The sequence below is a fragment of the Talpa occidentalis genome, unplaced genomic scaffold, assembly GCF_014898055.3.
Source record: "Talpa occidentalis isolate TD23 unplaced genomic scaffold, MPIMG_talOcc4v2.1 talOcc4.17, whole genome shotgun sequence".
In the NCBI taxonomy this organism is placed as follows: domain Eukaryota; kingdom Metazoa; phylum Chordata; class Mammalia; order Eulipotyphla; family Talpidae; genus Talpa; species Talpa occidentalis.
The window spans coordinates 37,251,027-37,272,531 of record NW_023601754.1 but is presented as its reverse complement, the minus strand read 5'-3'; the positions used below and the strand labels follow the sequence as shown (position 1 = coordinate 37,272,531).

The 21,505-nt window shown below is 51.8% G+C and overlaps 1 protein-coding gene across 1 annotated transcript; it reads left to right on the top strand.

Annotated features, from left to right (window-relative positions):
- Nucleotides 1-18,012: 18,012 nt before the first annotated feature.
- CCL17 (C-C motif chemokine ligand 17) lies at nt 18,013-20,244 on the top strand. The gene is made up of 3 exons (XM_037518141.1): nt 18,013-18,109; nt 19,383-19,500; nt 20,051-20,244. The coding sequence occupies exons 1-3, from the start codon at nt 18,040-18,042 to the stop codon at nt 20,169-20,171; spliced, it is 309 nt and encodes a 102-aa protein (XP_037374038.1). The 5' UTR covers nt 18,013-18,039; the 3' UTR covers nt 20,172-20,244.
- Nucleotides 20,245-21,505: the final 1,261 nt, after the last annotated feature.

The window sequence follows — 21,505 nt, the reverse complement described above, 5'->3', positions numbered from 1 at the left end:
TGGAGGCTACAGCCCTAAGGCCTAAGGTGTGTCTTATGGTGCTTTCCCAACATTCCTTTCACCCTCTCGCCTTTGCCGCCCAGACCAGAGTCCTTCTCTTGTTCTTCTTAAAGTAAACATGTGTTTCCCTGAAACCAAGTCTCCATCAAAGGTAGGACAAGGAAGGAGAGGCCATGATGAGCACATGATTTTCCCTTCTACCCACTGGCTTCCCTCCTTCTATTACCTGCCAAACCCCAGATGACAATTTGAAGTTTTGCAAGAATTTGAGTTTGTTGCCTCTGTGCAAGCCACAGTTCTAGAACTTCCCTTAACAGCTGGATTGTACCTCTCTCTGCTCCCCACAAACCCATTCCCTCTGCTATTGCTCCTTCCAGAGCCTCCAGACCCATTCTCTCCAACTCATACCTTGTCCCAGCCCTCCAAACTCATCTCCTCCTGATCTTGCCTCTTTCCAGCCCCCCAAACTCATCTCCTCCTGCTCATGCCCCTTCCTAACCCCCAAATATATTCCAGGCCCTTGAAGGATCACTGTGATTGGCAAGGTCATAACCCTCCAAACTCTCCAGAAACATCCCCTTCCCCATGCCAAAGTTCAACAGAGGCTCTGAAAGTAGAGTATGTTTTTGTCTTTTTAATCACCATCTTAGGAGGGAAGGATGGAGAGTGGAGAAGCCTGATTTCTGACTCAGCATTTCCCCCTGGGACCCTGGAGGGTTCTCGTGTTATTGTCTCTTTTACTTACAGAGCTAACCTTAGACAGAAGTGATTCCTGCTTCCCACAGACTTTGCTGGTTACTTGGAGGCCTCTGCAGTCTCAGATGGGACTGGCAAGGCTCTAAGATACAATAACAAGACTAACAATATGATGATGAATAGCCACTTGATATGTAGTTAATGTTTATCACATGCTCTGCAGATGATGAAAGTGAGGCTCTCAAAGGACTCCTGATGTGCCCAAGGTCAGCTTGTAAGCAGCTGGGCTGGGCTATGAATCCACATCTTTGTCCAGAACTTGAATCTTAACCACTGTTTCCAAATAGATGAGCCACAGACTCCTGAGCCTCAACTTCAGACAGACCTACTGCATTCAGACTCCAGAGGGGAGGCTGGAAACCTGCACCCTCGTGGCCTCTTCCAGAGCTTCCTTCCTGCCTTCTCAGGTGCCCTTCACGATTCTGTTGCCCTCCCCTCTCCTTTTGTAACAGGGTGGTCCCCAGGAAAGGGGGAGGTTCCAGGTTTCTTGCCCCACCCAAGGGAGGGTGGAGGTGAGCAGGGAGAGAAGAGGCTGCAGAGGAGACTGAGGAAGGAAGGAAGCAGGATGGAGCCAGAAGGAGACCTGCAGGAGGCGCGTGGAGCCTAGAGACACATGAAGAAACTGCGCTTGTCTTTTGGTCGTGGACGGGGTGACACAGATGTGGTTGAGACCCGTGGGGAGGTGACCATGGCAGCTTTTATCTTGATTTTGATTTTGCTCTTTTCCTTCCGGGCTTGTCTGGTTGTTTCTGACCCTTTTCTGTGGGTCCCCACTGGAAGATGCTTTGGACTTGTGGCAGGCTTTGGGGCCTTATTCTGGGCTGATCCCAATTGGATGGAGTTTTACTCAAGAGGGGACAGGTAACTTTGGGTGCTTCATTTAGAAACTAGACTCTGCCTTTCCTGGATTGTTTCCTAGTTGTATTAAAGTTCCTTCCCATTAAAGTCTCATATGTTTTGTGTTGATGCGGCAGGTGGCAGAACCCATTTAGAACAGGCAGTTTTGCAGTGTTTGGGCTGCCCCTCTCCCTGCCCTGTAACACTTGACCTTGGGACATTCCACAAAAGGGTAGGATCAGTCAGAAAAACACAGAAATGAATGGCTGGGAATTTCCAGCATGAGACTGAACTAATACGTGCCTGAGAGCCAAAATGTTTGTCTTGAAAAAAACAAAATTCAATTGAGTACCATTTCAAAAGCTTCTTGGTTTAGGCTATGATTCATGGACTGGGCAGCATCCCACCTAGAGCATAGAGAAAGAGCAGAAGGATTTTGGAGGAAGTGACAGGCCCTGGGGAGGCGGGGGTGTGGGGGTGTGTGGGAGTTGGCCTGGGATAAAACAATTGGCAGTTTCACTTTCCTTTAGCAGCGGGGTGGGGCCCACCTTCCCTCTTCATCCTTTCTGGCCGGCTGCTTCCTGAGTGATTGGCTGCATTTCTTGAAGAAGGTGAAACTGATTGAGCTTTGGTTTGGGGAGGAGAAACTGATGGCATTTTTGGAGTCAGTGGGTTTGGAGTGCGGGGTCCTTGGGCTCACTCTGAAAAGGTGTCACCAGAGCTCCCTTTCAGCGACATGTGGCAAGTTTCCCAGGCGAGTTTCTCCATGAGACAGAGACGTTAGTTATAGTTAAAGGGCAGGTTTATTAGAGAAAGGGACAGAGAGTAAAAGACACTTGCACGACACAAGCAGGCAGGACGAGCTGCCCCGAAAAGGGCAGGTTTGCTGAGAGAGGCCTGCATGGTTGCAGGCGAGTGACCTTGAGGAGAGCTGCCTCTGCTGAGGGAGGCTAGTGAAGTCCCAACATGGTACAGGTCACGGGCAGGCAGGAAGCTGCTGCCCTGCAGAGGGAGAGAGTTGGTGAAAAGAAGCTCCTGCATAGTCACAGGTGGGCAGAGGAACTGCTGCCCTGAGCCAGTGCAGAGGCTGCACTCATAGTCTTCTGTTGGAGAGGGGCTCACTCCTTGTGAGCCTTCAGGCAGTTGCTGCTTTTGGATAACTATGCAGAATCTGAAAGGGATGGAGATTCCACAATGGGCTCAATCTCCTTATCTTTACCCTTGGGCCTGTGCTCCAGACACTCCCTACAGCAGTCTGATACCTGCTTGGAATTTATGCTTTGTAATCTAGGCATTGGTGCCTAAGAATCTTGGTTTCTATAGCTGGGTCAATGGCTATGCTAATCCCCTACCTCCACCTCCAGCTCTTGGCATTGTGTGTTGCCAGGTTTCTGGTCTTGTGGTGCCTCCTTTTCAGTTTGATTTTTTTTTTTTTACTCTTTTTTTTTTTTTTTTTTTTAATACAAGAACCTGGTACAGGTCAGATGCGCGGGGAGGGTAAGAGGATTCACCAGAGCCAGAGCGGGGAGCAGAACCGGCAGACTGTGGAAATACACTGCTGAGGGGAGCAGCGGGCGAGACAGGAGAGGTCTGCTGCGCCATGTGGGATTCTCGCAGGCCGGCCAGGATCGAACACACGCTACAGAGGCTGCGGAGAGCTTCACAGTGCAGCGCTCAACCCACTGCGCCACCAGGGAGGCCCTTTTTTTTACTCTTGTCCTCCATCAAAACTATGATTGAGTCTTGGTTTGGGCACCTTTGGGCTTAGCTTAAGTGACTCCATCTGGGGCCTTTGGTTTTTAACAGTGTGTGTGGCCTTGTTATGGGGCAACCGTGTGTAAGTGGTGTGTGTGTGTGTATGTATGGGCTTGTCAGGCAGATGCCCTGCTGCTCCTGTGTGTGCCAGAGATCAGGAAACCACCTGTGTCTCATTCACTTTCGTTCAGTCACACATTTTCCTGAATAAATAATATTTCATCTGCTGGGATTTAAATCCAGTGCCAGGCTGCCTTTCTTGAGCCCACAGAAAACGTCAGCAGCCAGATTCATGAGGGAGCTCATTATACTCACCATACTGTGCGGCAAACTCAGAAGAAATACAGAATAGCACATGTTTTAGAGTAGATGCCCCTTTTTTACCTTCAAGAGGACAGAATAGGATTATTTGCAACAAGCATCTTGCTTTTTTAGCACTACAGAAACAGAATATAACACTCTTGCTGGGTGGTTTTGGACAAGTTACTTAGCCTCTCTGGGCCTCAGTTTTCTCTTCTGGACAATGGGAATAATCACATCTCACCTTGCTGCTGAAAGTGTCATGGAATAACCCTTGCTAAACACTTAGAAAAATGATGTGCCTGTAGTGAGCTCTCAGTTAATATAAACTATGATCTTGTGATAGATGTTTCCAGAGGATGTTTGAAACATCCTCTTTTTATCCAGTTTTATTATTGGGTACCCAAACAAGACTATGAGATTGTTACAGGGCAGGGAGAGGGGCAGCCCAAACCCCGCAAACCTGCCTATTCTATATAGGGTTTTGCCATCCGCTGCATTAACACAAAACATGAGACTTTAATGGGAAGGAACTTTAATACAATTAGGAAACAATACAGGAAAGGCAAAGAATCTAGTTTCTAAATCAAGCACCCAAAGTTACCCGTCCCCTCATGGGTAAAACTCCATCCAAATGGGACCGGCCCAGAGCAAGGCCCCAAAGCCTGCCACGAGTCTAAAGCATCTTCCAGTGGGGACCCACAGAAAAGGGTCAGAAACAACCAGACAAGCCCGGAAGGAAAAGAGCAAAATCAAAATCAAGACAAAAGCTGACATTGTCACCTCCCCACGGGTCTCACCCACATCTGTGTCACCCCGTCCACGACCAAAAGACAAGTGCAGTTTCTTCATGTGTCTCTAGGCTCCATGTGCCTCCTCCAGATCTCCTTCTGGCTCTCCATACTGTTTTCTTCCTCAGTCTCCTCTGCAGCTTCTTCTCTCCCTGCTCAGCTCCACCCTCCCTTGGGTGGGGCAGGAAACCTGGAACCTTCCCCTTTCCTGGGGACCACCCTGTTACAAGATCACGAGAGATCTTTAAGGAAATACAATCTTCTTCGTTAGTGTCTTTAAGCAGATAAAAATAATTTATCATTTGCCTAATTTTCCCCAAAGCCAATAGAGATTCTTCAAGTTAATATAACTTTTCTCCTCTAAATTGCTTTTGAATTTGGCAAGATGAATGGGCGTGAATCCCAAATAATTAAAACCATACCAGCAAGATGTCTGAATCTTAGACTTGGACTTTGGAGTCAGTTTGCAAGTCCCTGGAGACTGTGGTCAGTCTCCTAAAGGTTCTGGTTGCCCAACCCCTGGGCACACCCAAGGGCTACTCTTTGTGATCCCTTGGGAGTTGGTGGGGATCCAATAAGCACTTCTGTCCAGTGAGCTTGGATGGGAGTAAAGTGTATCACAAGATTCAAACATTTAATTGCAGATGAGTGAGCCTTTTGAACTTTTCAGTCCATCTGTCAGGGCAACACTCTGGAAAATGATTGTGGATCCCAGAGTGAGGATGACTCAGCACTTCCCATCATAGAGGCTGATCTCTAGCCGTGGAAGATAAAAGAGCCCCAGCTGATCTATGTGGATGGAAAAAAACCATTGTGGTTTTAAGCCACTTAGAATTTGGGCTTATTTGTTATTGCAGCAAACCTGAGCCTATCCTGGTTGATAGAGCAATCAGAAAGAAAAAGTATGCTGTTACCTAGACTCAGTAGCAACAACTTGTCAGTAACCTCCACATGCTGCTCAAAGTCTTAAAAACATTCTCTCAACTGATTGTGTGGGAAGTCTTTTGTTTTCTTGGAGTTTTTATTGATCCACTGCTCCTGCTGGCTCATTCCTCCTGCTGGTTCCCCACTTTCTACACTGCACCCTCCACCTTTGGTCATACAGTTTAATAACCTCAGGTCAGTCTTCCCAGACAACCTCTTAAATAGACTTTCCATGGCCCAGTTTGCTCTTCTTCATTGTCTACTTTCACAGATGGGATGAAGGTCAACTTTTACCTAACCAGCTAGCATGGATTTAATTGGAATTCTCACAGAATATTGGAAAGCGTGATTTCTCTGAAATACTTAGGTACTTACAAATTCTAATGACTCTGATATATGCCAGTTGGTCACTTCAGCAGACCAGTAAATAGGGAGTTCAAGAATACTAACACTATTGAGCACGTGCTATTGGCCAGCCAACCTGGATTGGCAAGTTTTTCAAGTTTCTCCTAATCCCAGAAGGCCCAGCAGGGTAACTAGACCTGTCAGCACAGGAATCAGGCACTTTGGAGAAATTCTAGGGACTAGCAAGTACACAGTGTGTGTCTCTGGTTTTCCTGGAGTTTTTCCATCGATCCCCTGGCTCCTCTGGTTCCTCACTTTCCACACTGCACCCTTCATCTTTGGTCACACAGTTGTGGTTTGTTTTTTTTTTTTAAGATTTATTTATTTATGCATATAAGAGCTGGGGTACAGGCCAGGGGGGGTGAGAGGATTCACCAGAGACAGAGTGAGGAGCAGAACAGGCAGACTGACTGAAATACACTGCTGAAGGGAGAAGCGAGTGAGACAGGAGAGGTCTGCTATGCCTTGTGGATAGCTCCCTGTCCGGCCAGGGGATCAAACTCATGCTGCAGAGGCTGCAGACAGCTTCATAGGTTGCATCTATTCCCCTTGTACCACCAGGGAGGCCCTGGTCACACAGTTTTTTAATAGCCTCAGGTCAGTCTTCCCACACAACCTGTAAGTCACTGCACCAGCTCTCCCTCTTGCCTGGAATAACTTCCCCTTTTCCTGTTCCCCTGGCAACTCCTACTCATTCTTTGGTCTCAGCTTAGATATCACTGCCTCTGGGAGGCCTTCCTTGACTTCCTACCTTAATAAAAATTCCCTGCTATAATACTCCACGTGCACCCAACATATCCTTCTTGTGACCAGCTGTGCCTGCTTGTTTCATGGTGTTTCTGTAAGATCTGGGAGGGCAGACATGTGTGTCCTGTTCCCCTGAGTGTGCCCCAGTGACCACAGTCCCAACAAGAGTAAAAGAGGGGAAGGGACTGGGGCCCACTGGCACTCTCTGACTTGGTGTCTGTACCACCCAGAACTTCTGGTCTGTGGAAGCCACCCATGTGGGAGGCTGCATTTTAAGTATTTTCTGGTGAAAAATATTTGCCTCAAAGGATGTCAGAAACTGAAAGTGGCCATCTGTGAAGATGCGCCCTAGTCACTCCTGAACCTTCTCACCCTCCATCACCACATCCTTGACAAGAATTGTTTCCCAGGGGGCCTCCCCTTGTGGCGCAGGTGTTGAGCGCTGGGCTACGAAGCTGCCCACAGCCTCTGCGGTGCTGGTTTAATCACCATCTGCCGGCGAGGGTCCCACATGGTACAACAGACCTCTCCTGCCGTGCCCGCTGCTCCCCTCAGCAGTGTATTTCATCAGTCTGCCTGTTCTGTTCCCCGCTCTGGCTCTGGTGAATTCTCTCACCCTCCCGCGCTTCTGACTGTACCCAGTGCTTGTATAAACAAATAAATAAATCTTAAAAAAAAAAAAAAAGTTGTTTTCCAGGAAGTAGAGGAAACCATACAAAATGTACAAAATGTGTGTACAAAATTAGATTTTGGTGATAAAAAGCACATTTAAATGAGATGATTAAGTGAATATAAAAAAAGCGAGGAATTCTATTGTACCAAAGTCTCCTACAGTGCCTCCTATTTCTAAAAATATGTCCCTGTGTTTTATGCTTGCAAAGTAAAGCTCTCACCAGTGACTCTCCAATAGAAGTCAGCTGTCATATTACAGATTTGTGGACCAGGGAGTTTTAATGAAGAAGTATAGTCATCAAAACTACCAAGGCTAAGGTTATTATAATTTTAAAAGCAAAACAAGTTCTGCTAATGTCAGTTAACATCCTCCAAACATTCCCCTCCTAAATGCCTAATTTAACTGTGTGCATTTTTTTTTCTAAAGGAGCATAGGTAATCAGTTACTTATTGTAGTTGACATTCAAAATAAAATTCGAATACATTTGTTTTGCAGAAGTAGAGTCTTCCATACACGCTTCAATTCAACACCATTTTCTGACTCCTACAGACCCAACATTTTAAAAAGAAAAAAAGAGAAGGAAGGGAGCAGGGAGGCAGGGAGGGAGGAAGAAATTGCTCCCCAGGCCCCACCAGGACCTCAAGAAGTCTGGACTGAATGAATGCTTTGCTTGTCCTCCAAGCCCCCCTCCCTCCCCGCCCCAACACTTTGCTGATCTCCCCACTGCTCCCCACCCTGGGCCTACTGTGCTTATCTTCATATATCACCAAGACCACCATCAGGCTGATGAGGTCCCAGCATGTGAGCATTGAGATGCTAGGTAGGTAGCCTGAAGTGCCCTTTGGAGGTTTTGGGGGAGAGGGGTAGAAATAGTGGGCTGTCTGGGGATGAGGAAGGGGAGGAGTCATTTGTCCATTACCAGAGAGGTTGATGATTAAGACACAGACCTTCTGCCTGTGAGGGTCACTGTTCCCATCACACATATCTGTGAGCTTTCAGGTGAATTTTCTCATTTAATTCCAGGCCCAGTCTAAGATTGGTCCTTCTGCACTTTCTGGGTGGAAATGCCGAGACCCAGGGAGGTTAAGGAATTCACCTGAAGTCACAGAGCTAGTAAGTGAAGAAGCCAACAGACATTCAAACTCCAGAATCAGCATTTTCTCTTTTTGTGTAAGTCATGGTATACTTGTAGCCGGCTTGCAATAGCAGACAATGATGAAAAGAAAGAAACCTATCAGCACTTGTGACATACAGGGCTCCAGTTCAATACCACCAGATGGGGAAGCGCAGGTACAATATGACCATATTAATATAAAACTGTAAAACGCATGTGAACTGTATGACATGTGTTTAAGAACTGACATACAGTGGTGAGTAAAATATGAAGAACACGCGGGACTAACATATGTCCAGCTCGGTTTCCTCTAGTCCACAGAGGGATGGATGAGCAGCCCACAGGGGGCCTCAGCGAGCAGTAATATTCACCTCTCAACCCGATGGTGGGTGCATGGATGTGGTTAACAATGCTGGTACCCCACCCAAATCCCTAACCCCTTCACCTGCTTCTAATGTTGGTCCAGAGGGGGCCATGCAGAAGCCAAACAGACTTTTGGTCTTCCCTGGGACCAAATCTTTCCCACATCCAATTGCAGACAACAGAGAGAGCCAACACCCCACTCCCCAGCCTGCCCTTGCAGGAGGGCATGAGGTGGCGCTGGCTGAGGGAGGAGGGCTTGGACCTCAGAAAGACTTCAAGGTGTCAGTGGCATCTAGGTGGGTAAGTTTCCCAGCTCCTTAAGTGAATCTATCAATGTGGCCCCAATCAAAACACCAAATTATTTTTGAAGCTAGAATAGCTATAGATTTTTTTCTCTTTTTTTAAAGATTTATTTTATTTATTTATCCATACAAGAACTGGGGTGTAGACCAGAGATGCAGGGGGTGAGAGGATTCATCAGAGAGAGTGGGGGCAGAATAGGTGGATCTACTGAAATAAACTGGAGCAGTGGGCGAGACAGGAGGGGTCTGCTGAGCCATGTAGGTAGCTCCCTGGACAGGATCGAACTATTGCTGCAGTGGCTGCTGATAGCTTTATAGTGCTGAGACTTAACCCCTTGCAGGGAAGCCCTAGTTATAGATTCATTTAAAAAATTTAAGAAAGGGCAATGAGTCCAGAGTTGAAAAGAGCCTGGGTGAGACGGGAAGGCAGATGAACCCTGTGGGAAGCCAAGAGGGGTTTAGGAGAAAGTCCCTACGTGTGACATGACAAGTCACATTCCACCTGTCTGGGCCCAGAGGACTGCTGAGACTTCAGTATTCTCTGGAAAGAGAAAGGGGCCTCAGCCCTTAGACCCTACTCCGAAGCAGCCACACCCCCTGATACCCTCATTGCCCACAGGTGGAGACTTGATCCGGACTGGATGGTGCCAAATGCTACTGGCCCTGTTCCCTTTGGTTTTTTCACAGTGGCTGAGACTGGACAGAATGCAGGGAGATCTCCCAGCCCTTCAAAGGTTCCAGCTCTACAGGCCTCTTAGACAGGGAGCCATGATCTCCAGGGGGCTCAGCGCTGACCGTGGTGCTGAACAAGCCATTTCTTGGGAGTCCAGAGGGTCCACTTTGGCTGGAAGAATGTCCCCACCCCCAAGGGGACTGGCAGGCTGGGCCTTGCAACAGAATCCTGACTTTAAAAAAAAAAGAATCTGTCAGTGCTCCTCTGGGGGCTGAGCTTTGAGTGGGTCACTTGGCCATACACTGTGAGTCTCCCCAGAGCGCTCAAGGACACCAAAGACCTACCTGTGATATAACTTGGAAATGGGTAAACACTCCCTGGAGAGAGGGCCTTGGACCATCGCAGTGAGTAAAAGAGATTGATGTACAAGGTCGGAGCAGGAGCCCGGGAGTCCTGAGGCAGGCCCTGGCCTGAGAGAGATTGAGACAAGAACACCGGTTAGAGTGAGTCTCAGTGAGAAGGGTTTATGTGCTCTGCTTCCAGAAGAATCCCAGCCATTGATTCATTCATTCACTGAATTCAGCATGTATTGAGGGCCTACCAGGGGCCAGGGGACTTATGTCATGCATGCCACAAAAGAGGCAAAGGCCTCTGTCCATGGAACTTATATTTCAGGAGGACAGGCGTGGGGCGGGCAGGTGAGTGGCAATGACCAGCAGATGTAATAGGGAGTCAAAAGTACAGTGGATTAGAGGGTAGTAAGGGTTGCAGTGAAAAAAGCAAAAGCTAGGGCCTCCCCGGTGGCGCAGTGGTTGAGCGCTGGGTTGCGAAGCTGCCTGCGGCCTCTGCGGCACTGTTTCAATCCCCGGCTGCTCCCCGGCCACCAGAGGAGGGTCCCACATGGTGCGCAGACCTCTCCTGCCGCCCGCTGCTCCCCTCAGCAGTGTACTTTGGTCCTTCTGCCTGCTCTGCTCCCTGCTCTGGCTCTGGTGAATTCTCTCACCCTCCTGCGCTTCTGACTGTACCCAGTGCTTGCATAAATAAATAAAAATAAATCTTAAAAAAAAAAAAAAAAGAAAAGAAAAAAGCAAAAGCGAGAGAGCAGAAGCAGAGGTGGGCGCAGGCTGCAGCTTTAACCAGGCAGGTATCATTGAAAGTTGACATTTAGACAAAGATGTGAAGGGGTGTGGGAGTGAGTCATGCAGGTACCCGAGGAGAGAACATTCCAGGCTGCAAGAATAGCCTTGCAAGCGTCCTCAGGAGGGCAGCAAGGAGGCCAGTGTGGCCGGAGCAGAGTAAAAATCAGTTGGGGGCTCTATGGCGGCTGTGGGATCCTTGACAATTTGCCCAAGAAGGGCCCCTGGGACACTCTGACAGATTCACTGCTGGCTGCTGCGCTGAGGGTAGATTGTGGGGCACAGGGATGGAGGCAGGGAAGCCCCCGGGAGGCAGTGTCAGAATCCAAGGAGAGACAGATGCTGGGCAAATTCTGAAGGCAGAGCTGGGAGGTGGTCTGACAGATGGGAAGTGGGGGGGGGGCTGAGAAAGAGAGGTGTCAGGGATGGTACTCAGGTTTCTGGCTTGAGTAACCGGAAGAGGCTGGCATAGGACGGAGGCAGAACAGATGTGGGGGTGGACGAGAATTGGGAATTCAGCTTCAGACTCATGGGGTTCGATGTGGGTGTTTGACATGCTAAGTGGGCAGCTGGTATCCACGCCTGGAGTCCGCGAGAGTAATTTGGGAATCATCAGCATGGAGATGGCATTTACAGTCTGAAGACGCTTATGTGCTCAGTGCCGCCTGTGCACCAAAGCAGCTGAGACCCCAGAGCTCCTAACACAGCTGTTATTGTTGTGTCCATTTTGCAGATGTGGAAACTAAGGCTTGGAGAAAAGGGACCTGCTGGAGGTCTCACAAGTCACTAATGGCAGTTGAATTCCAGCCCAGGTTCCCTGGCTGAGAGTTTGTTCCTAGCCCCTCGGCTCCACAGAACCCCCTGTCGTGATTTCTTTTCTTTTTTGCAGAGAAGAACTGGGGTACCAGGCAAGAGATGAGAGGGGTGAGAGATTCACCAGTGACAGAGTGGGGAGCAGAACAGGCAGATTGACTGAAATACACTGCTGAGGGAAGCAGCGGGCAAAACAGGAGAGGTCTGCTGCGCCATGTGGGGATCGAACTCATGCCGCAGTGGCTGTGGCTAGCTTCACAGTGTTGTGCTTATCCTCTTGCGCCACCAGGGAAGCCTGATACATCATGTTTGAAACCGGAAGAGAATTCAGTTTGAGCACAGCAAAGAGAGGACAGGTGCCAAGCAAAGCCTGGGTGAGGCAGCCCACACTGGGAGCTGTGAGATGAGTCTGAATAGGGAGAAGACGGACTGTTGGAAGGGCTGAAGAACCGGCTGGAAGAGTTTCAAGTGGAGGGCAAGGAAGCAGGGAGCCAATGATGGTTCTTGAGGACAGTTTATGGTCGGCACAGCCCATGCAAAAGACCCACCAGGCGTGGGCATGCAGGCTGGACAGCGCCAGGAGGGACCAAGGAGGAGGAGGCAGACCTGGAAGCTGCTCCTACTGTCTGGGTGTGTGAAGGATTCGTCTGGAGCCAGTGGGAATGCGGAGGAAGTGAGGAAGCCGAGTATGTTTGATGTGGGGGCTGGAGCCGCCAAATGAGTCAAAGGCAAAGTTCCAGGCCAGTGGGACAGATGAGGGGGTGGGGAATGGCACAGCCTGAGCTGAAAAAGGGGAAGTTGGCTGAGAGAAGTCAGTCCTGCCTTTTTTGTTGTTGGGGCGGAATGAACCACAGGGAATAGATTTCTGCCTGTCAGGAGCCCGCTGTCCAGGTGGCCCCAGTTGTGCAGAGTCAGCTAGACTGCAGACAGGGCATGTGCGGTGCAGGCACATGGGAGCCAGGGAAGAGGTGGAGCGCTAGTGGACCCGTGCAACAGTTCAGAAATGTGTAAGGGTCCATCTGTCTAGCATCATCCATCAACCAGTTCACTCATCCATCTTCCTACTCACCCATCTGTCCACCCATCCATCCATTCCTCACTCATTCATCTATCCATCCATCCATTCACCCACCCATCTGCCCACATATCCATCCAGCCAGCCAGCCATTCGCCTATCCTTATACCATCCATTCATCCATCTACCCAACCATTCAAGCACCTGCCTTTCATGTATTCAATAAACACATTTTATCAAGTACCTACCTGTGCTAAGTCCCAGAGGTATAAGCTAGAACACAAGGAAAACCTTAATTTCTTTTTTTTAAGATTTATTTATTTATGCATACAAGAACTGGGGTGTAAACCAGAGGTGCGGGGGGTGAGAGGATTCACCAGAGACAGAGTGGGGAACAGAACAGGCGGATCCACTGAAATACACTGCTGAGGGGAGCAGCGGGCGAGGCAGGAGAGGTCTGCTGTGCCATGTGGGCAGCTCCCTAGCCAGCAGGGGATCGAACTCGCGCTATAGTGGCTGGTGTTCGCTTGGTAGTGCTGTCTTTAAACCCTGCGCCACCAAGGAGGCCCAGGAAACCTTATTTTCAAGGAGTACACAGCAATAAACCAGCTGCCACAGTGCACTCTGAAGAGAGCTTGATGGGGAAGGTCAGCGACCTATGAGCCCCCAGAGGAAAGCAGGGGCTGAAGGAAGGAAGTGAGGATTTAAGCTGCCATCTGGAGGAGGGTAGAAGTGAAAGGAAGTGGGGTGTATAGGGGACAGAATGGAGTGTTCTAGATAGAGGAACAGCCAGTACAAAGACTCGGGTGTCAGGGAGAGCCTGGCATTTTCAAGGAACTGAAAGAAGATTGACAGAACCAGAACAAAGGGTGTGGTGGTTGGGGGGGCAAGAAGCACAGTTGAGTTTGGGTTAGTCAGCAGGACTCTGCACTCCATCCTCCCACCCTGGGGAGGTGCTGAAGGATTCCTTGAGGAGAGAGCCTTGCTGACATTTGGAAAGATCACTGGGTTTAGAAAAAAGGATGAACTAGAGGGTAAACCTGGAAGCCAGGAGATGTATGTGGGGCCGTGTTCAGTAGAGAGTTGGGGGTTGTAGCCCTGTGATGGTAAGAAGGAGGTGGATTCAAGACACATCCAGGCAGCCAGCTCAACAGGTCTTGCTGATGGACTGACCTCCTCCGGCAGTAAGGGAGATCCTGGGGTCAGGAATGGCTCCTGCATTGTTTTTTAAAGATTTATTTATTTATGCATACAAGAACTGGGGTACAGGCCAGAGGTGCAGGAGGGTGAAGAGGATTCACCAGAGACAGAGTGGGGAGCAGAACAGGCAGATTGACTGAAATACACTGCTGAGGGGAGCAGCAGGCGAGACAGGAGAGGTCTGCTGCGCCATGTGGGTAACTCCCTGGTGGGCTAGGGATCGAACCCGTGCTGCAGAGGCTGTGGACAGCTTCACAGTGCTGTACTTAACCCCTTGCGCCACCAGGGAGGCCCTGGCTCTTACATTTTTCACCTGAGGAATCCAGACATCCAATAGGCTGCCAGATCGGCGTGCACCCCAAGCCCTTGGGAAAGCAGAGAGGGACGTATTTTGGGACCAGGAGATGAAGATAAATTTTGAAACCTTTGCATCTCAGCCCCCATGGGTAAGGCAGGATGAAACTAGTTTCCGCTGTCAGAGCTGAGTGGATAAACTATTGGGTCCTTAGCTAGATGTTCTGAGAGACCCCAGGTAAGTCATTGCAGCTCCTGGAACCTCAGGGGCCAACCATCACGTGCATTGGAAGAGGGTCAGTGACTGGCAAGTGCAATCTGCAGATGACGAAGCACTCCCACGCCAGCAACCTGGCCCCCACTCTGCAGCTTCGGGCTGTTTTGGGGGTTGTGTCAGCACATGCCTGATCCAGCCATCACCCTCAGTGGAGCCACGAGTGGGGCAGGAGCTCTCCCGCCCTCTCCTTCCCAGTCACGGACCCATAATCCAACTGATCCAGCCCTTCAGACTAAAGAAAGGGAGGTGGCCTCTCCCCCAAGTGACCTCTGTGACCGCAATCTCAGGGCTGGAGCGCGAGGCGACAGGTACATAGGTACACAGTGGGAGTGCTGCGACAGGGAGTCACCATCACTTCGCCCCACCCAGACCCAACTGCCCTTTGACATTGTCTTCCTAGCACACCCTGGTCTGGCCTGTTCCCTGCCTTTGCCCTTGTCCTTCCTCCAGCCAGAGTCCTATCCTCCTGCGGCCCCTGGACAGAGCTCTGTCTCACTGCCACCTCCTCCAGGGAGCCTTCCTGATTTCCCTATAGAGTTCTAGAGTCCTCATAGCCCCATAGATGGAACATCCCAGATCCCAGAACATTCCATCTGGAAGGTCCCTGGGAACCCAGCTGACAACTAGGAGAACTGAGAAGGAATAAGTTGGTTAATCCCTGCTGAGGAAATCACCTCAAAAATGTCCCCGTCTCCACTGCCTCCCCGGTTAGGCCGGGAGTGCGCTGTGCCCTGTGTGGTTTCTCCCTGGATTCCAGCTCAGCCTCACCTCCTTGTCCTTCCTGGTCTTGTACTTCCTCAGTCAAGCCTCATCCAAAGCCTGCCATGGGCCAGGCACTGCCCCTGTTACTGGATGCACAGGCTGGAGGCTGAGCAGACACGGAGCTGTCCTCAGTCCGTGCAGCTTTCCCCAGCAGGGTGCAGAGCTCTCGCCTCCTCTACCTGCACATTCTCTCCTCTGCGCCTTTGCCTTTGCCTGAGGCTCCCCTCAGGTGAAACGCTGGCCCCCTCATGTCTCGGTATGAGTCTTCCGCCCGCCCCCCAATTTGGAGCAGCTCACTGGACACTGCCTCCTTGCAGTCATCCTAGTTCTCCTGGCCAGAGAACCCCCTGTGTCCCTTCCTGTGTGCTCAGGCCTCGTTCCCCTTCTCCATGCTGCTGGGAGTCTTTCCCCAGGGCAGGGGCCTGGCACCCACCAGCCCCTCACTGGCACTGGCACATTTCCTGCTCTGCCCCCACCCCAGAGGCCAGCCCAGAGTTCATTCAGAAACTTCCGTTCCCTAGAAGGAGTCGGGGAAACTCTCTGGGTTCTTCCAGAGAAAAGTTCTGAGTGGGTGGCAGAACTGGAGGCTGCAAATCCACTCGGGGAGTTTCCCCAATAGTGGGGGCTGGGCAGCCTTGTTGTTTACAAAGCGGCCAATTGTGCCACAGTTCCTGCTGCCCAGCACTCGGCCTCTGGTGGTCCCTGTGGCAGGACAAGCCACAAGAGGGTGGGCAGAGACCACTGGACATGGGGCATAGAAAACGAGGGGCAGCAGGTAGAGAGATGCTTTCCCTCTGCCTCTCCCAGGTCCCAGAACCACCCCAAGCACACTCCCCAGGTGTTTGGCTCCCTGTGGGCCCAAGGCTCTGTCTCCAGGCCCGAGCTCCCTTCTCCCCAGCCAGGGTCCCCAGGGCACTGGCACCCCACCTCCAGCTGCTGACTCCACAGGATGGGGACCTCTGGGCATTTCTCTGCAGGAAGCTGGGGCCAAAGAATAGCACAGGCATTAAGACCCCACTCCCCACCATTCCCTTCTACCTGCGCTGGGGATAAGAGGAATGGCCCAGCCAGATTGTCAAGGGAAAAAGAGCCCACCAGCTTTCTGACTTGGGGAGTAAGTAGGGATAAGACTCTCTGTCAGCTGATAGGACCCAACAAAAAGCTGAGAAAGGCTGGTGTGAAGTCCACTAAAGGTCCACCCCACCTTTCTCAGATCTTGATCTTGTCAGGGCCCCCAGGACAGCACAGACACCCCTTATGGGTTATGAAGCAGGCCCAAAGATGGTCTGTAGCTGCCTGAGGTCTGCCATGGACAGGGGAGCACGGCCCAGGATCCAGAGCAGCCCCGTCTTCCAAAGTGGTCCCGGCAGGAGGAGGAGAAGCACCTGACCTCTCCCTGCCCCATCCAGTTGGGCATCACGGTTTCCTCTCTCAAGCTCACTGTGAGGACTGCGCTTCCGGAAGAGCCGTGTGGCCATCACCAGCCATGTCACTTAGTGATGGCTCTACCATGCCTGGCATGGCGCTGGCTGGGAGGGGACCTGACTCAGCTGGCCCCAGGTCCTTCTGAGCTGCCCGGGTCACGCGGGCTCAGATGCCACGTGCCAGAATCGGAATCCAGGGCTGTCCCGCCAGAGGTTACCCAGCTGGATCTAGCACAGGCTCCCCTCCAGGGTAAGAGACACCCATGGTCTGGCCTCAGGGAGCCCCAAGTAAGGGGTTGGCCATTTTCTCAGGTGGCCGGAGGCTGGCCTGATACAGCGATGCCATGGCCTGGGCTGGGGTTTGTGGAAAGTTTGCTGCACTCTGACGCGGGCAGGAGGCTGGCCTCATGCCCAGTGCACCTGGCTCAGCTTCCCCCAATGGTCCCTTCTTTCTGTTCTGTACATCCCCCCTTTGGGGAGATTGGCTTCTACAGAAGCGCAGATCTGGACTCTATGGTGACTAAAGCCTCTCAGGCTCTGGCCCATGGCTCAGGGTCCAGAGAGCAAAGGACATGTGACCAAAGCTGATTGGGCCTAGCACGGTCTCAGAATGAGATGGAGGGCCTCCCCGGTGGTGTAGGGGTTAAGGCTCAGCACTATCACCTCTAGGGCCTGAGTTCAATCCCCGGCCAGGGAGCTACCCACATGGCGCAGCAGACCTTTCCTGTCACCAGCTGCTCCCCTCAGCAGTGTATTTCAGTGAATTGCCTGTTCTGCTCCCCATTCTGTCTCTGGTGAGTCCTCTCAGCCCTCTGTACCTCTGGTCTACACTCCAGTTCATCTATGCAAAAATAAATAAAAAGTTAGAGAAAAAATAATATATATATATATTATATATATTATTATATATATATATATATATAAAGAAGGAGATGGAACCATGGCCTTCCCTGCACCCCGAGCCAGGCACCCTGAGCCAGACCCTGCAGGCGCATGCAGCCTGCTGACCCCCCGGAGGTCTGCCTGGCACCTGCTGCTAGTGGGGTCCATCCAGGTTAAGGAGACCAGCGTGGCCCTCACCTGACTGTGCCCCCTGCACCCCCACCCCCCACCCATGAAGCAGAGTCCCCAGTCTCAAAGCAGGGATGAGCCCAATTTAGGAAGGAGATTTTTTGGTTCTGCAACTAAAGGACCCAGGAAATGTCCCCTGGAAAAGCAGAAGTGGGTCTCTGATGGCCCCCAATACCCTCTTTGGAGAACCCATTCTCTGGAAAGCCACAAACATTCCAAGACTGGACTTGTGCTGAATCACCTCCAATTCTTCGAACCCTGATATTTAGGGAAGGATGTGAGGGAGGTGAAGAGGCGGGACAAGGGCCCCAAAGAGATTAAATAGGTCACCTCCACACTTGCCTCTCATGCTTATCTCCCTCAAGCAGAGAGCCACTTGCAGAGACCCTGCCCTGACTCCTGACACCATGGCCTCCCTCAAGATGCTGCTCCTGATCGCCCTCCTCCTGGGGGCTTCTCTGCAGGACACCCATGCAGGTGAGTGCACGGGAGAGGCCATGGAAAGGGATGAGTGGGGACCCCAAGACCACAGCAGCAACACACAGATTTATGTGCTGTTTGCACTCGACGTGCTCCCACAGGAGGTGGGAGGCCCAAAGCCAGAGGGTTATGAAGAGACAATCAAAGGAAAGTGAGGATGAGGATGGTGGTGGTGATGAGGGGGAGGAGGAAGAGGGAGATGGAGTTGAGGAGGTCGAGGGTGATGAGGAGGATGATGAGGAGGAAGAGGGTGATGAGGAGGAGGGTGATGATGAGATGGGTGAGGAGGGGGGTAGGAGGAGGAACGGTGATCAGGAGGAACAGGATGGAGCCACCCCAGTCCTTAGGGACTGGCTTGGTGTGGAACAAAGTGCTGGCTGTCTGCCCTGGCTGGGAGGCAGCGACTAGTGTGGACACTGTGTCACCAGTGACTCTGGACAATAAACCATTCTCAGAATTGGTTGTTCGCATCTGTGGTGGTAATGGGTCTTTAATAAAACAGGGGGATAAGCGCAGGGGCGGAGAATTAGTTCCCAGACCATGTGACAAAGGAGATTTCTATATTCCACTGGGAAAGGAAGGCTCAGATCAGATTGCTACTATGGAAACAAGCAGGTTAGTGCCCTCCACGCTCGGCAACACCCCCCGAGGCCACCTTCCTGGCGCAACACCCCCCAAGGCCACCTTCCTGACTGGCCACCTCGCAGTGGCTGCACTGCAGCTCCTATAGATGGTCAGGCAATCTCAGAAAGCCCTGGAGTGTGGATGAGCCAAAACCACACCTCACCTAAAGCCACCCCTCACTGTCTGTTTGCAAGTGTTGGATCTTCTATCTTGTGCAAAGAGAGGAAGCGGGCCCTGGGAAGTGTGTTCACACCTCAGGCCTCCCTCTGTTTCCCGGGGAGGGGGGGTGATGATACATGTGCTATGAGGGTCGGATGAGCTGCTGCAGCTAAGCAACAGGCACGTGGTGATCAGGACACACAGACACATGTGCAAATAGGCCCATTCACACACCGCCCCCGTTCACACACCGCCCCCAGCACACAGAGACGTCAGCTACACAGATGTGCCATACATGCAGACCCCTCACATCCTCCCCACAGAGAACACAGATGCCCCCCAAGATACCCCCTAGCAACACAGACACTACAACCCCCAAACACACACACACAGACCCACCTGATGACACACACACAGGTACCCACAGAGACCCTCCCACACACACACAGACACTCAAACACACCCACTTCTGCCTCTTTCTCCCCAGCTCGAGCACCCAATGTGGGCCTGTCATGCTGCTTCACCTTCAACACACAAGCCATTCCTCTCAAAAAGCTGGTGGGGTGGTACCGGACCTCAGAAGAGTGTTCCAAGGTGGCCATCGTGTGAGTCTCCAGGGAGCCAAGCAAGCATGAGAGAAGGGAGACCCAGGGCTCCAATAAAGGCTACTGTGGGTTGGAGGGGGAAGGGTGGGCAGGAATGGAGCACCCCTTTGATCACCCTGTTCCTGCACCCCACAGTGCCAGACCCCAAAGGCCTCAGACTGTGAGAGCCAAACTCTTCACTGGCTTTTAGGGAAACTGAGGCCCTGAGAGAGAAAGGACACCCCGCGTCACAGAGGCAGTTAGCAGTCCCCCCATCAGGCCTGAGCCAGGACCAAGGAGACCTCTGGGCATAGGCCCCTCCCAAGCACCCTTAGCACCCAGACTCCAGGCCCTCCTGAGAGGGCTGGGGCTAGAAGGTTCCCTGGGAGGGCTAGGCCTGGGAGGGACCTTGGGAGGGTCAAGAATCACTGAGGGCCCGGCCTAATGTCCGGGTCTTGCCAACAACACCCTGGGCGAATTCAGCAAGGCCTAGTCAGTGTGGGGCGAGGTGGGCTCAGGGCCTGGGAAGGCCTCCCGCCCTGACAGCCTGGCGGTTTTCTCCCTCTGGTAGGCTTATAACTGTCCAGGGCAGGAGCATCTGTTCTGATCCCAAGGACCCGAAGACGAAGAGGGCTGTCAAATACTTGCAGAGAGTCGTGAAGCCGCTTGGCTCCCCTGACCGGAAGTCCTGACTGCTCCCCGGACTTAGGGCGGCCATGCCCCCTACCCCCCCTGAGCTTCTGGGCCAGCAGAGGCCCGAGGAAAATAAAGACCCTTCTTTCCAAACTGGAACTGTGACTTGAAAGTCTTTCTCCCGCAGTCTGGTGAGCACTTTCTTCCCACTCCGGCCTGTCACTCTGGAAGCGCCCACAGAGGAAGTCTGCTCCTGACCTGTCCGAGTCAGAAAGGGAAACTGAGCCTTCGAGGGGGAAATGCTGCTGCAAACCACACTGCAGTAAGGGGAGGCCCCAGCGAGAGGGGCCCGAGCAGAGGCAGGGCTGAGGGGGTCATGGATGAGCAGGGCAGAGGGGACACGAGGCTCAGAGATCCAGCCCCATGGAGCTGGCTGCCCTCCTCTCCTCTGCTGTGCACTAGAACTGGGGGTCTGGGAAGGACTGGTGTCTGCCCCTGAAGCCCCCCCACCCCCCTCACTCAGCCTGCTCTGTCACACTTTGCTGCCTGTGTGTTTGACTCGCCTGAGCAGCTCACTGGGGCAGGAATCAGGTCAGGAACCACAGTATCTGACTCGTTCAGAAGGGGAAAAGTGCATTATGCATAGTGGACATTTGATCAACAAGCCCTCAGGTGAATTCCACAAGGATCACAAGGGGGAAAGAGAAATTCCTGAGGAGCAGTGTCTTCCTAACCCAATGGGGTTTCAAAACACTGAAGTGGGGTTTAGAATTGGGTGGCTCCCCAATTGCCCACCAGAGGGCGCTCCCGTGTAAAGCTTGAGCCAGGCATCCCCACCTGCCCATGCGCTAGAATCCGTGTTCCCAGTGGGGAGGGTTGGAGCGAATCTTGCAACTCCAGGGGAACCCTCAGCTTGGACCCTCGAGTCCTCCCTCCCACATTCCAGCTCCAAAGGCCCTGTTTGTCCCTCTCCAACTATTTTGTGGTCCCGTTTGGGTGGTTTGCTCTGCTGCCCACTCCCCTTACTGCTTTGGGGCAGTTGCAGAGAGAGTGCCTACTGTGTGCTGCCAGGTGCTAAACAAAAAAACTTAGATGTTTATATAAACAATAACAAAAACAAAAAAAAAGATTGCCCAGCCCCACCTGAGGCCTCCAGCGCCACCAGGCACCTGTGCCTTTAAAGGTTCTCAACTGACTCTGTCCCACCAGCTTCCTCAAATGCAAATGGAGAATGCTTTTGCCCCTAGACCTTTTCTGGCTCTGATGCTGCCAACTTGCAAAAGGCCCAAACCTCCCCCCTCAACCAAAACCCTCCGGCTGCAGGTAGAGGACTAGCTGCTCCCCATCCCCCCATCACCAGCTCCTCTCTGAGCTGAGGGGGCTCAATTTCAAG

Bases quoted from the DNA above. Each gene is read 5' to 3' on its own strand.
- CCL17 (XM_037518141.1), top strand. From the start codon at position 18,040: ATGGCCTCCCTCAAGATGCTGCTCCTGATCGCCCTCCTCCTGGGGGCT. The intron at 18,110-19,382 runs GTGAGTGCACGG...CTTTCTCCCCAG, and splicing joins TCTGCAGGACACCCATGCAG to CTCGAGCACCCAATGTGGGC. The intron at 19,501-20,050 runs GTGAGTCTCCAG...TCCCTCTGGTAG, and splicing joins TGTTCCAAGGTGGCCATCGT to GCTTATAACTGTCCAGGGCA.